The sequence below is a fragment of the Bombina bombina genome, chromosome 4, assembly GCF_027579735.1.
Source record: "Bombina bombina isolate aBomBom1 chromosome 4, aBomBom1.pri, whole genome shotgun sequence".
In the NCBI taxonomy this organism is placed as follows: domain Eukaryota; kingdom Metazoa; phylum Chordata; class Amphibia; order Anura; family Bombinatoridae; genus Bombina; species Bombina bombina.
This window is the reverse complement of record NC_069502.1, coordinates 280930839-280945849: the sequence shown is the minus strand read 5'-3', so window position 1 is coordinate 280945849 and position 15011 is coordinate 280930839. Positions and strand designations below refer to the sequence as shown.

At 36.3% G+C, this 15011-nt stretch overlaps 1 protein-coding gene across 1 annotated transcript in view; it reads left to right on the top strand.

Moving 5' to 3' along the window:
• CLSTN2 (calsyntenin 2) overlaps positions 1–15011 on the top strand; it is an 869931-nt gene that overhangs the window by 353805 nt on the left and 501115 nt on the right. Inside the window, exon 4 of the mRNA XM_053711602.1 lies at positions 12706–12914. Within this exon, the coding sequence (XP_053567577.1) occupies positions 12706–12914 (209 nt within the window). The remainder of the gene's footprint in view (positions 1–12705; positions 12915–15011) is intronic.

Sequence of the window (15011 nt, the reverse complement as noted above, 5' to 3'; positions counted from 1 at the left end):
AACAGACATACGTTGTCTCACACACACACACTATTTGCCAGGTGTGTTGCAGGAAACAATAAGTGCTTTTTTTCACACTTCTGCCAGATATTGTCATTGGCTAAAAATAGCTATTAAAAAAAACAAACTTTTTATCTTGAGAAAGGCCCTGCTGCAGGGCCGAAACGCGTAGAGATTTGTGAGGCTTCATCAGTACCAGGACTTTTGGCTTTTGGGGTAAGTTTGATTACCATTAGACTTTATCCTATAGGCCCTTTATGTGAGGATTTTTTCTGTTTTTGTTTTCAGGTCCATGTTGTAAAGACTAGGATTCTGGATCAGGACAGCCTCTAAGGATATTGTTTTTATTCTCTTCTAACAGTTTCCTACAGTTTGGATCATTTCCAATTGGACTAATCATTTGGACATTTTATAGAATCTGTATTCTAATTTTTTAATATTTTGTATTTTTTAATAATTCATTGACATATTTGTAAGTTTTTGCCAGCAACATTGCAATTCGTTTAGCCTTATATTGGTAACGAGAATATTGTTACTATATTGTTTTTTGATTTGTTTTTTGGGTCAATAACATTGCATATTATATGAGATTCTTTTCCTATTAGGAGTCTGTATTATGGTTGATTGTAGAATTGAATAGAATCACTATCACCATTGTGACATCATTTATCACATAACTTTTTAAGCACATATTTATAATTCACTCTTTTGACAAACCGGTTTTGTCTTTTATTTTGTCATTTTTTTCACCTTTTGATTTTTTGATTTTTCGACTAATTGAATTTCTTTGGATTTTTCTACCACTTTTTTGTTTGGTACAACATTTTTTGACCACAGTTTTCCACATTAGCTTTTTAATCACCGATTCCACTATTTTGTCACAATTATATGTACTATATGTTGTGTAACTAAGCTAAGTTAATTTACTATTGTGATTAAGCACAGTATTGATTTAATTTCTTATTGCGATCAAGCACAGTACCTGTTTTAATTTCTATATCTGTTACAACCAGAAGAGAAACTGATCCAATTGAGCTAAGATCCTCTAACGAGGGTCCAAATAACTTGTTCAAATCAATGGTCGTACTCATTTTAATATTTTAATATTTTAATATTTTTGTTTATATTGAGATGGTGTAATAAATTAATATATTTTTAATCATAGTGTGATTCCTGATTATACCTAAGCCCTAGGCGCTCCTATTTATCCTCCACTGCTATTACTCCTAGACCTAATAGGGGGTCTTCCTAATAGTGTAGCCAGTATTTAGTCTTAGGCGCTGTCCGCCCTCCCATCCGTAACTAAAAAAAAACAAACAAACTGCATGTTCTAATTTGTGTTAAAAGAAAAATGCTACAAACGTTCCTTGCCTGCTTTCTGGTGAACTCCAGAGAAGAAGCAAAACTAGCCAAGACTAAAGCACACATAGAAATAATATCTTTGTGTGTTTTATGGTGTTGGTTCTTCACCTGAGCACTCAGCAACAACAGTTACATATTACTGAAGCATAAAATTGATATTTTATAATATATTTGTATAATAAATCTGATTAAATAACAAAATTCCATGTGGTTACAACAATCAAGCGTTATGCATCCTTTCAATTGAATAAGAATGAAAATACTCGGGCGGATTGAGAGTATTTATGCAAATTGTAAGCAAATATACTTGAAAATATGTCATATTTTTATACATGATAGAATATTAAAGAGGGTAATATTATGTATAGGTCCTAGGTTATTTAGCAAGGGGTGAACTTTTAGTTAGTCACAAAGATAAAGACTTTTTAAAATAATTAAATAGTGATTACAATAAAAAACAAACAGTAATATAGATTGAAATAAATATAAAATAATTGTTATATTGAAAAAAAATGTAACTGTGGCCATTCAGTGATTTTTGGTATTTAAATTGACATATTATTACACTAAGGTTCCTTGGTAACTAACTACATATTTAACTCCTGCAAATGTGTTAAACACTTATGGCTAGATTACGAGTATTGCGTTATGAGGGGTGCGGTACTAATTTGCACGTTATTGTCACCGCTCACTTCCCTACAGCGCTGGTATTACAGGTTTTTTTAAACCCAGCGTTAAATGGCAAGAAGTGAGCTTAGAGCAAAATTGAGCTCCATACCGCACTCCAATACCAGTGCTGCTTAAGTCAGCGGTGAGCTGGTTGTATGTGCTTGTGCACGATTTCCCCATAGACATCAATGGGGAGAGCAGGCTGAGAAAAACCCTAGCACCTGCAATAAAGCAGCGTAAAGCTCCGTAACACAGCCCCATTGATTCCTATTGGGAAACACATTTTATGTTTACACCTAACACCCTAACATGAACCCGGAGTCTAAACACCCCTAATCTTACACTTATTAACCCCTAATCTGCCGCCCCCGACATCGCCGACACTTACATTATATTTATTAACCCCTAATCTGCTGCTCCGGACATCGCCGCCACTATAATAAACATATTTACCCCTAAACAGCTGCACTCCCGCCTTGCAAACACTAGTTAAATATTAACTCCTAATCTGCCGCCCCTAACATCGCCGCCACCTACCTACATTTATTAATCCCTAATCTGCCACCCCCAATGTCGCCGCCACTATACTTTATTTATTATCCCCTAAACCTGTCTAACCCTATCCCTAACACCCCCTAAATTAAATATAATTAAAATAAATTTAAATAAAACCTACAATTAATAACTAAATAATTCCTATTTAAAACTAAATGCTTACCTGTAAAATAAACCCTAAGCTAGCTACAATATAACTAATAGTTACATTGTAGCTATCTTACGGTTTATTTTTATTTTACAGGCAAGTTTGTATTTATTTTAACAAGGTAGAATAGTTACTAAATAGTTATTAACTATTTACTAACTACCTAGCTAAAATAAATACAAATGTACCTGTAAAATAAAACCTAACCTGTCTTACACTAACACCTAGCACTACACTACAATTAAATAAATTATCTAAATTAAATACAATTAAATAAATTAAATACAATTAAATAAATTAAATACAATTACCTAAAATTACAAAAACAAACACTAAATTACACAAAATAAAAAACAAATTACAAGATATTTAAACTAAGTACACCTAAGCCATCCCAAAAAAAAAATAAAAAATGTAGCCTAAACTAAACTACCAATAGCCCTTAAAAGGGCCTTTTGCAGGGTATTGCCCCAAAGAAATCAGCTCTTTTACCTGAAAAAAAAAAAAAATACAAACAACCCCCAACAGTAAAACCGACCATCCACACAACCAAACCCCCCAAATAAAACCCTAACTAAAAAAAACCTAAACTCCCCATTGCCTTGAAAAGGACATTTGGATGGGCATTGCCCTTAAAAGGGCATTTAGCTCTATTGTGGCCCAAAGCCCTAACCTAAAAATAAAACCCACCCAATAAAACCTTAAAAACCTAACACTAACCCCCTGAAGATCCACTTACAGTTTTGAAGAGCCGACATCCATCCTCAACGAAGCCGGGAGAAGTCCTCATCGAAGCGGCAAGAAGTCCTCAGCGAAGCCGGGAGAAGTATTCATCCAAGCCGGGAGAAGTGATCCTCCAGATGGGCAGAAGTCTTCATCCAGACGGAATCTTCTATCTTCATCCATCCGACACTGAGAGGGTCCATCTTCAAGACATCCGACGCGGAGCATCCTCTTCTTTCCGACGACTAATGACGAATGAAGGTTCCTTTAAATGACGTCATCCAAGATGGGGTCCCTTAGATTCTGATTGGCTGATAGAATTCTGATTGGAACAGCCAATAGAATGCAAGCTCAATCCTATTGGCTGATTGGATCTGCCAATAGGATTGAAGTTCAATCCTATTGGCTGATTACATCAGCCAATAGGATTTTTTCAACCTTAATTCCGATTGGCTGATAGAATTCTATCAGCCAATCGGAATCTAAGGGACGCCATCTTGGATTATGTCACTTAAAGAGACATTCATTCTGGAAGAAGACTTCGTTGGAAGAGGATGCTCCGCACCGGATGTCTTAAAGATGAACCCGCTCCGCGCCGGATGGATGAAGATAGAAGATGCCGTCTGGATGAAGACTTCTGCCCGTCTGGAGGACCACTTCTCCCGACTTGGATGAATACTTCTCCCGGCTTCGTTGAGGACTTCTTGCCGCTTCTATGAGGACTTCTCCCGGCTTCGTTGAGGATGGATGTTGGCTCTTCAAAACTGTAAGTGGATCTTCAGGGGTTAGTGTTAGGTTTGTTAAGGGTTTATTGGGTGGGTTTTATTTTTAGGTTAGTGCTTTGGGCCGCAATAGAGCTAAATGCCCTTTTAAGGGCAATGCCCATCCAAATGCCCTTTTCAGGGCAATGGGGAGCTTGGGTTTTTTTAGTTAGGGTTTTATTTGGAGGGTTTGGTTGTGTGGGTGGTGGGTTTTACTGTGTGGGGGGTGGTTTGTATTTTTTTTTAGGTAAAAGAGCTGATTTGTTTGGGCAATGCCCCGCAAAAGGCCCTTTTAAGGGCAATTGAAAGTTTAGTTTAGGCTAGGGTTTTTTTTTTTATTTTGGGGGGCTTTTTTATTTTGATAGGGCTATTAGATTTGGTGTAATTAGTTTAAAGATCTTGTCATTTGTTTTTTATTTTGTGTAATTTAGTGTTTGTTTTTGTAATTTTAGGTAATTGTATTTAATTTATTTAATTGTATTTAATTTAGATAATTTATTTAATTGTAGTGTAGTGCTAGGTGTTAGTGTAAGACAGGTTAGGTTTTATTTTACAGGTACATTTGTATTTATTTTAGCTAGGTAGTTAGTAAATAGTTAATAACTATTTAGTAACTATTCTACCTTGTTAAAATAAATACAAACTTGCCTGTAAAATAAAAATAAATCCTAAGATAGCTACAATGTAACTATTAGTTATATTGTAGCTAGCTTAGGGTTTATTTTACAGGTAACTATTTAGTTTTAAATAGGAATTATTTAGGTAATGATAGTAGGATTTATTTAGATTTATTTTAATTATATTTAATTTAGGGGGTGTTAGGGTTAGGGTTATACTTAGGTTTAGGGGTTAATAAATATAGTATAGTGGTGGCGATGTTGGGGCAGCAGATTAGGGGTTAATAAATGTAGGTAGGTGGCGGCAATGTTAGGGACACTAGATTAGGATTTAATAATATTTAACTAGTGTTTGCAAGGCGGGAGTGTGGCGGTTTTAGGGTTAGGGTAATATGTTTTTGCGGTGATGTCAGGAGAGGCAGATTAGGGGTTAATAATTTTATTTTAGTGTTTGCGATGTGGGAGGGCCTCGGTTTAGGGGTTAATAGGTAGTTTATGGGTGTTAGTGTACTTTTTAGCACTTTAGTTATGAGTTTAATGCTACGACTTTGTAGTGTAAAACTCATAACTACTGACTTTAGAATGCGTTATGAATCTTGCGGGATAGGCTGTACCGCTCACTTTTTGGCCTAAAATAAAAGCTTGTAATACTGGCGCTGTGGAAGTCCCATTGAAAAGAGACTATACGCAAATTGCGTAAGTTGATTTGCGGTAAGGTAAAAAAAGTGTGCGGGACAGCTGTACCTACAAGACTCGTAATAGCAGCGGTAGTAAAAAAGCAGCGTTATGAGGCTTAATGCTGCTTTTTTTCATAACGCAAGATTCGTAATCTAGCCAATTCTTAAGCAGGACACAGGCAGTGATTGGCTGCTATGTCATCATGTTGCATCTGATTTGCTCAGCAACAGCATTTTTTTTGCCGAGTTAAAATGCATTGTGGTTCCTGGGAGGAAATTTAGTTATTTACTTAATTTATTTGCAGAGGTTAAACTTAAAAGCCTAAATTACAAATGGAGCACAAAATTGCGCTTTTGCGGGCACAATATATGCACTCCACTCAGTAATACCAACACACGCAAATGTGCACTGGTATTACAAGTTAAGTGCCTGGACATCGTGAGACATGGCAGAGAACCTAACACAGCACAGGGGATAAGTCACGCAGTGGTGTGCAGCAAATTTAAAATATATATGTATATGAATATATACATATATATTTATGTGTTTATATGTGTATATACATATATATTTATGTGTTTATATGTGTATATACATATATATTTATGTGTTTATATGTGTATATACATATATATTTATGTGTTTATATGTGTATATACATATATATTTATGTGTTTATATGTGTATATACATATATATTTATGTGTTTATATGTGTATATACATATATATTTATGTGTTTATATGTGTATATACATATATATTTATGTGTTAATATGTGTATATACATATATATTTATGTGTTTATATGTGTATATACATATATATTTATGTGTTTATATGTGTATATACATATATATTTATGTGTTTATATGTGTATATACATATATATTTATGTGTTTATATGTGTATATACATATATATTTATGTGTTTATATGTGTATATACATATATATTTATGTGTTTATATGTGTATATACATATATATTTATGTGTTTATATGTATATATACATATATATTTATGTGTTTATATGTGTATATACATATATATTTATGTGTTTATATGTGTATATACATATATATTTATGTGTTTATATGTGTATATACATATATATTTATGTGTTTATATGTGTATATACACATATGAACACATAAATAAATAAATATATATATATATATATATATATATATATATATATATATATATATATATAAGCATATACATATATATTTTCAGTTTAAAACATAGTCCTCAAAAACTGCAATGTAAAGGCACTTTTCAGTGCTGTTTTTTTTTCTAACACCCCACATCCCGTCACTTTTCCCCCTTATAACTTTCATGCTAAAATTGCTACTATTTTTTTATTTTCAGAAAGGAAATGTACTCTTTATTTCAGGGGAAATTGGGGATTTTTTTTTTTTTAAATACCCAGAGGTCTGACCTATGGTTAATTTTGCTTAGCGCAAAGTGCTACCACAAGCTTGCGGGTGCATTAACCAGCCACTTGAAATGGCTGGATATGTAACGTGCACCCGTAAACGTGCAAGTTTGTCCCTTTATGAGTGCACGTTAAATTAGCACTTCACTTGTAATCTATCCCATAGTTTATAGAACATTGAATTATTCCTCTAACATTTTATTTTATATTTGTGCACTCTATGAATTAATCTTTAGAGTTGGAAGGTCTACAGTTAATTAAATAAAATGTATGCGGAAAATTACCAAAACTTTTTCCACCTTTTCTCAATTTCCCTAATGAGCACTACAGAAAAATCTGTATTTTATGGACTTTTAAAAAGTTTTATTACTAATGTATTTATATTGCTGGTAAACAGGCACATATATTTATGTTTAAGATACTCTTTGCTAACAGCAGTTCCAATAAGAGAAGCAGTGGCTTAACTGAAATCATGTGCAAGTTAAATATGTTCTATAGTTCAATTGTATGCATACAAAAGTGACAACTGTTGTGCATCAAATGTAATAACTAGGCTGACCATATTGCCGCTTTAAGAAGGAACACATATGAAAAATACATATGTGAGGGTTCTTATACAAAACCATTTCTTTAAACAGCCCTGAAAACAGCCCTGACATATGTATTTTTCATATGTGTCCCTTTTTAAAGCGGCAATATGGTCAGCCTAGTAATAACCCTTCAATTATATTTAATGACTCTAGATATTAAAGTCAATACCACAAATGCTGAATGGAGCATACTAATAAGAGATATGTAATGCAGAACCTTTTTCTATTTAATATTGCAATATTATTTGAATAAAACCTACAAAGAAGGAAATACACCAGGGGGGTCGATCCGATAAAAATCGTCGCCCGCAAAAGCTGGCGACGCCAATATTTGCGCGGGTTTGGTATCCTATATACGGCGTAACCTAGAAGTTACACGCATATATTTCTGCCGTCGCCCGTAGTTTTTTGGGCCATAGGCAGGTATACCAAACCCGCGCAGTTTGGTATCCAATATACAGCGTAAGGACTTACGTGGCGAAAATGGAGAAATCTTACTCCATTTTCACCTCGCCACAAAAAGCAGCCGTAAGAAGCCTTACGCTGACTATTGGAGCCCCGTAACTCCCTAAACTGGCTGCTAAAATAATAAACCTAACGCATGCGCAATGTCTATCTCCCTGTCAACCGCGATCTGCTAAATAAAACCTAACACCTAACGCATGCGCAATGTTTATCTCCCTGTCAACCGCGATCCCCCGCCGCAATCCCTAATAAAGTATTTAACCCCTAAACCGTCGCCATCTACATAAACTAACCACCTACTGTGAGCCCCTAAAACCGCCACCATCTAACTGATCTATCCCCTAATGTGAACCCCTTACACCGCCGCCATCTATATTAAAATTATTAACCCCTAATTTAATCTACCTACCCCGCCGCCAGCTATATTATCTATATTAACCCTAAGTATATTATAGTTAATATAGTTATTACATTATATATATTAACTATATTAACCCTAATTATATTAGGGTTAATATAGTTAATATAGTTACTATAGTATTTATATCTAACCCTAACACCCCTAACTAAATTCTTATTAAATTAATATAATTCATATTATAAACTAAAATATTCCTATTTAAATCTAAATACTTACCTATAAAATAAACCCTAAGATAGCTACAATGTAATTAATAATTACATTATAGCTATGTTAGGGTTTATATTTATTTTACAGGTAAATTGTTAATTATTTTAACTAGGTATAATAGCTATTAAATAGTTATTACCTATTTAATAGCTACCTAGTTAAAATAATTACCCAATTACCTGTAAAATAAATCCTAACCTAAGTTACAAATAAACCTACACTATCAATAAATTAAATAAACTACAAATATCTATCTAAAAATACAATTAAATAAACTAAACTAAATTACAAAAAAAAACAAACACTAAATTACAAAAAATAAAAAAAAGATTACGAGATTGTTAAGCTAATTACACCTATTCTAAGCCCCCTAATAAAATAATAAACCCCCAAAATAAAAAAAATTCCCTGCCCTATTCTAAATTAAAAATAGTTCAAAGCTCTTTTACCTTACCAGCCCTTAAAAGGGCCTTTTGTGGGGGTATGCCCCAAAGAAAACTGCTCTTTTGCCTGCAAAAAAAACACAATACCACCCCCCAACATTACAACCCACCACCCACATACCCCTAATCTAACCCAAACCCCCCTTAAATAAACCTAACACTACCCCCCTGAAGATCTCCCTACCTTGTATTCACCCAGCCGGGCCGAAATCCTCATCCGATCCAGGCGATGTGTTCCAGCAAGCGGCAGTGAAGTCTTCTTCCATCCGGGCGATGTCTTGAAGCAAGCAGCAGAGAGTCTTCTTCCATCTGTGACGTCTTCAAGCAAATTGGCATCTTCAATCGTCTTACTTAGCTCCTCCGCCGTGGAGCATCCTTCCGGCACGACGACTTCCCGATGAATGAGGTTCCTTTAAATGACGTCATCCAAGATGGCGTCCGCCGAATTTCCGATTGGCTGATAGGATTCTATCAGCCAATCGGAATTAAGGTAGATAAATCTGATTGGCTGATTGAATCAGCCAATCAGATTCAAGTTCAATCTGATTGGCTGATGATTCAATCAGCCAATCAGATTTTTCTACCTTAATTCCGATTGGCTGATAGAATCCTATCAGCCAATCGGAATTCGACGGACGCCATCTTGGATGATGTAATTTAAAGGAACCTCATTCGTTGGGAAGTCGTCGTGCCGGATGGATGCTCCGCGGCTGAGGAGCGAACAAAGAAGATTGAAGATGCCGATTTGCTTGAAGACATCGCCGATGGAAGAAGACTCTCTGCCGCTTGCTTCAAGACATCGCCCGGATGGAAGAAGACTTCACTGCCGCTTGATGGAACACATCGCCCGGATCAGATGAGGAGTTCTGCCCGGCGGGGTGAATACAAGGTAGGGAGATCTTCAGGGGGGGTAGTGTTAGGTTTATTTAAGGGGGGTTTGGATTAGATTAGGGGTATGTGGGTGGTGGGTTGTAATGTTGGGGGTGGTATTGTGTGTTTTTTTGCAGGCAAAAGAGCAGTTTTCTTTGGGGCATGCCCCCACAAAAGGCCCTTTTAAGGGCTGGTAAGGTAAAAGAGCTTTGAACTTTTTTTAATTTAGAATAGGGTAGGGAATTTTTTTTATTTTGGGGGGCTTTATTATTTTATTAGGGGGCTTAGAATAGGTGTAATTAGCTTAAAAATCTTGTAATCTTTTTTTTATTTTTTGTAATTTAGTGTTTGTTTGTTTTTGTAATTTAGTTTAGTTTATTTAATTGTATTTTTGGATAGATATTTGTAGTTTATTTAATTTATTGATAGTGTAGGTGTATTTGTAACTTAGGTTAGGATTTATTTTACAGGTAATTGGGTAATTATTTTAACTAGGTAGCTATTAAATAGTTAATAACTATTTAATAGCTATTATACCTAGTTAAAATAATTAACAATTTACCTGTAAAATAAATATAAACCCTAACATAGCTATAATGTAATTATTAATTATATTGTAGCTATCTTAGGGTTTATTTTATAGGTAAGTATTTAGATTTAAATAGGAATATTTTAATTAATAATATTAATATTAGATTTATTTTAATAAGAGTTTAGTTAGGATGTTAGAGTTAGATAGGGTTATTATACTTAATATATATATAATATAATAACGATATTAACTATATGAACCCTAATATAATTAGGGTTAATATAGTTAATATAGCTGGCGGCGGTGTAGGGGGATTAGATTAGGGGTTAATACATTTATTATAGGTGGCCGCGGTGTAGGGGGATGTAGATTGTAGGCAAAAGAGCAGTTTACTTTGTGACAAAGCCCCGCCAAAAGCCCTTTTAAGGGCTGGCAAAAGAGCTGTTACTTTGGGGCATGCCCCGCAAAAAGCCCTTTTAAGGGCTGGCAAAAGAGCTGTTACTTTGGGGCAATGCCACGCAAAAAGCCCTTTTCAGGGCCATTTGTAGGGTTAGACTTAGGTTTAGTGGTAGGGATAGTTTAGTATTTTAGGGGTTAAATAATTTAATATAGATGGCGGCGGGGTAGGGGGATTAGATTAGGGGTTAATAATTTTAAAATAGATAGCGGCGGGGTAGGGGCTCACTTTAGGGGGTTAGAGATTTAATATAGCTGGCGGCGGTTTAGGGGTTAATAACTTTATTAGGTAGCGGCGGGCTCCGGGAGCGGCGGTTTAGGGGTTAATACATATTTTATTGTTAGGCTAGTGAGGGGGGATAGCGGATAGAGGGTTAGACGTGTCGGGCTATGTTAGGGAGGCGTGTTAGACGTGTCGGGCTATGTTAGGGAGGCGTGTTAGACAGTGCGGGTGATTTAGACTTTAGTCAGTGTTTTGTAGGCGCCGGCAGTTTCTAACGTGCCGCAAGTCACTGGCGACGCCAGAAATTTGTACTTGCGCAGATTTCTGGACATTGCTGGTTTGTCAGACTTACGGCACGTTAGCATCTGACGGCGACATATATGGGATAGCTCGAGTTGCGAGCTGAAACTGCGGGCGACGCGGGTTCCCTCGCTTGCGCCGCAAACTACAATCTATATCGGATCGACCCCCATGTGTTCAAAAGACTGTATTAAACTATTGCTTTTATTTCTTTATATTTATTGACAACTATTGTGCTTTTGGCACTTCTGAACAGTACTTACAGCATTCTGCATCTACACAATCTAGAACACCAATATTAATAATAAAATATAAACTGTAAAATTAGCTCCCTTTTTAAACTAACAAAGATAACCTTTAGTCCTTTTGCAGATTATATACTGTTATATGTGGTGCTAATAGGGATTACTATGAAATGTCTTCTATCTTTTCTGGCAGTGAGCAGCACACTTACCAATGTCCAAATATTTACTAGGATAGTGCCAGTTTTTGGCTTCCTGTACCATGGTAACATTTCCAGGGAGTCTTTCCTGCATTGTCCTGAGGTGTGGGAATCAGACTTGAGGTCTAATATATCTATTAACGGTATTTGCATTTTGTGGCATCTGACTGTCTCCTGCACTTTACATTAGAACAGGGGAATAATAATAAATTTAATTGGGTGGAATTACATCTGTGAACCCCTTGCAGTTTACAAATTAGTTTGAATAATACAATATTTCATACTCTGTGTGTGTTAAGAGGAATTTGCATTGAGTGTTTTGAGGAAGAGCAGAGTGAATGGGGCTATGGGAAAGGTCAGTGGGTGTGGTCAGTACTTCTGTAACCTGATTACTTGATCGCTCTGCTGCAGTGTTTCTGACATTTTTAAAAATCTTGGCAACAATACAATGAGATTGAATGTGATGCATTGGGAGTTGAGGCCACTGTCATACAGGAGTTTTCCCCTCACATCAATGGTGCTCAGTTCCCCTCATGATACATTGACTCCAATCACAGTATACTGCCCCACCTACAATACACCTGAAGCCCTGCCCCCTTCATGCCTCTGCCCACAACCCACCCCTAACCTTTATACCTCTGGGAAATGAGGGACAGAATGTATACAGTACATGGTAGCAGGGGATAAGTCAAATACAATGTTCTAAGTTTCTTTGCATGTAGAACATACCTTTCTTTTACTAAAGCTGTAGTAGATGTGCATTCAACAAAATAACAGCATTTTGTTTAATATTTTGAACAGGGCTGTGGTCCATATACAGGTGAATGATGTGAATGAGTTTGCTCCAGTTTTCAAGGAAAAGTCATACAGGGCAACAGTGACAGAGGGTAAAATCTATGACAGCATCCTACAAGTGGAAGCGATGGATGAAGACTGCTCTCCCCAGTACAGCCAAATCTGCAGCTATGAGATTGTCACAAGTGATGGTCCATTTGCCATTGATAGAAATGGTAAGTGCATTCCGTTTGTTTTTCTATTATAAAATGTGACATGTTCAAAACTAATTTCTAAAAAGTCTTGTGTTCTATGTTTTGGCATAAGAAATAAATATAACAGATGCAAATCCCAAACGGCTAGATTTAGAGTTCGGCGGTAAAAGGGCTGTTAACGCTCCGCGGGTTTTTTTCTGGCCGCACCATAAATTTAACTCTGGTATCGAGAGTTCAAACAAATGCTGCGTTAGGCTCCAAAAAAGGAGCGTAGAGCATTTTTACCGCAAATACAACTCTCGATACCAGAGTTGCTTACGGACGCGGCCGGCCTCAAAAACGTGCTCGTGCACGATTCTCCCATAGGAAACAATGGGGCTGTTTGAGCTGAAAAAAAACCTAACACCTGCAAAAAAGCAGCGTTCAGCTCCTAACGCAGCCCCATTGTTTCCTATGGGGAAACACTTCCTACGTCTGCACCTAACACCCTAACATGTACCCCGAGTCTAAACACCCCTAGCCTTACACTTATTAACCCCTAATCTGCCGCCCCCCGCTATCGCTGACCCCTGCATTACACTTTTAACCCCTAATCTGCCGCTCCGTAAACCGCCGCCACCTACGTTATCCCTATGTACCCCTAATCTGCTGCCCTAACATCGCCGACCCCTATGTTATATTTATTAACCCCTAATCTGCCCCCCACAACGTCGCCGACACCTACCTACACTTATTAACCCCTAATCTGCCGACCGGACCTGAGCGCTACTATAATAAAGTTATTAACCCCTAATCCGCCTCACTAACCCTATCATAAATAGTATTAACCCCTAATCTGCCCTCCCTAACATCGCCGACACCTACCTTCAATTATTAACCCCTAATCTGCCGACCGGAGCTCACCGCTATTCTAATAAATGTATTAACCCCTAAAGCTAAGTCTAACCCTAACACTAACACCCCCCTAAGTTAAATATAATTTTTATCTAACGAAATAAATTAACTCTTATTAAATAAATGATTCCTATTTAAAGCTAAATACTTACCTGTAAAATAAATCCTAATATAGCTACAATATAAATTACATTTATATTATAGCTATTTTAGGATTAATATTTATTTTACAGGTAACTTTGTATTTATTTTAACCAGGTACAATAGCTATTAAATAGTTAAGAACTATTTAATAGTTACCTAGTTAAAATAATTACAAATTTACCTGTAAAATAAATCCTAACCTAAGTTATAATTAAACCTAACACTACCCTATCAATAAAATAATTAAATAAACTACCTACAATTACCTACAATTAACCTAACACTACACTATCAATAAATTAATTAAACACAATTGCTACAAATAAATACAATTAAATAAACTATCTAAAGTACAAAAAATAAAAAAGAACTAAGTTACAGAAAATAAAAAAATATTTACAAACATAAGAAAAATATTACAACAATTTTAAACTAATTACACCTACTCTAAGCCCCCTAATAAAATAACAAAGACCCCCAAAATAAAAAATTCCCTACCCTATTCTAAAATACAAAAATTACAAGCTCTTTTACCTTACCAGCCCTGAACAGGGCCCTTTGCGGGGCATGCCCCAAGAATTTCAGCTCTTTTGCCTGTAAAAAAAAACATACAATACCCCCCCCCCAACATTACAACCCACCACCCACATACCCCTAATCTAACCCAAACCCCCCTTAAATAAACCTAACACTAAGCCCCTGATGATCTTCCTACCTTGTCTTCACCATGCCAGGTTCACCGATCCGTCCTGGCTCCAAGATCTTCATCCAACCCAAGCGGGGGCTAGACATCCACTGAAGAAGTCCAGAAGAGGGTCCAAAGTCTTCCTCCTATCCGGCAAGAAGAGGACATCCGGACCGGCAAACATCTTCTCCAAGCGGCATCTTCTATGTTCTTCCATCCGATGACGACCGGCTCCATCTTGAAGACCTCCAGCGCGGATCCATCCTCTTCTTCCGACGACTAGACGACGAATGACGGTTCCTTTAAGGGACGTCATCCAAGATGGCGTCCCTCGAATTCCGATTGGCTGATAGGATTCTATCAGCCAATCGGAATTAAGGTAGGAATTTTCTGAT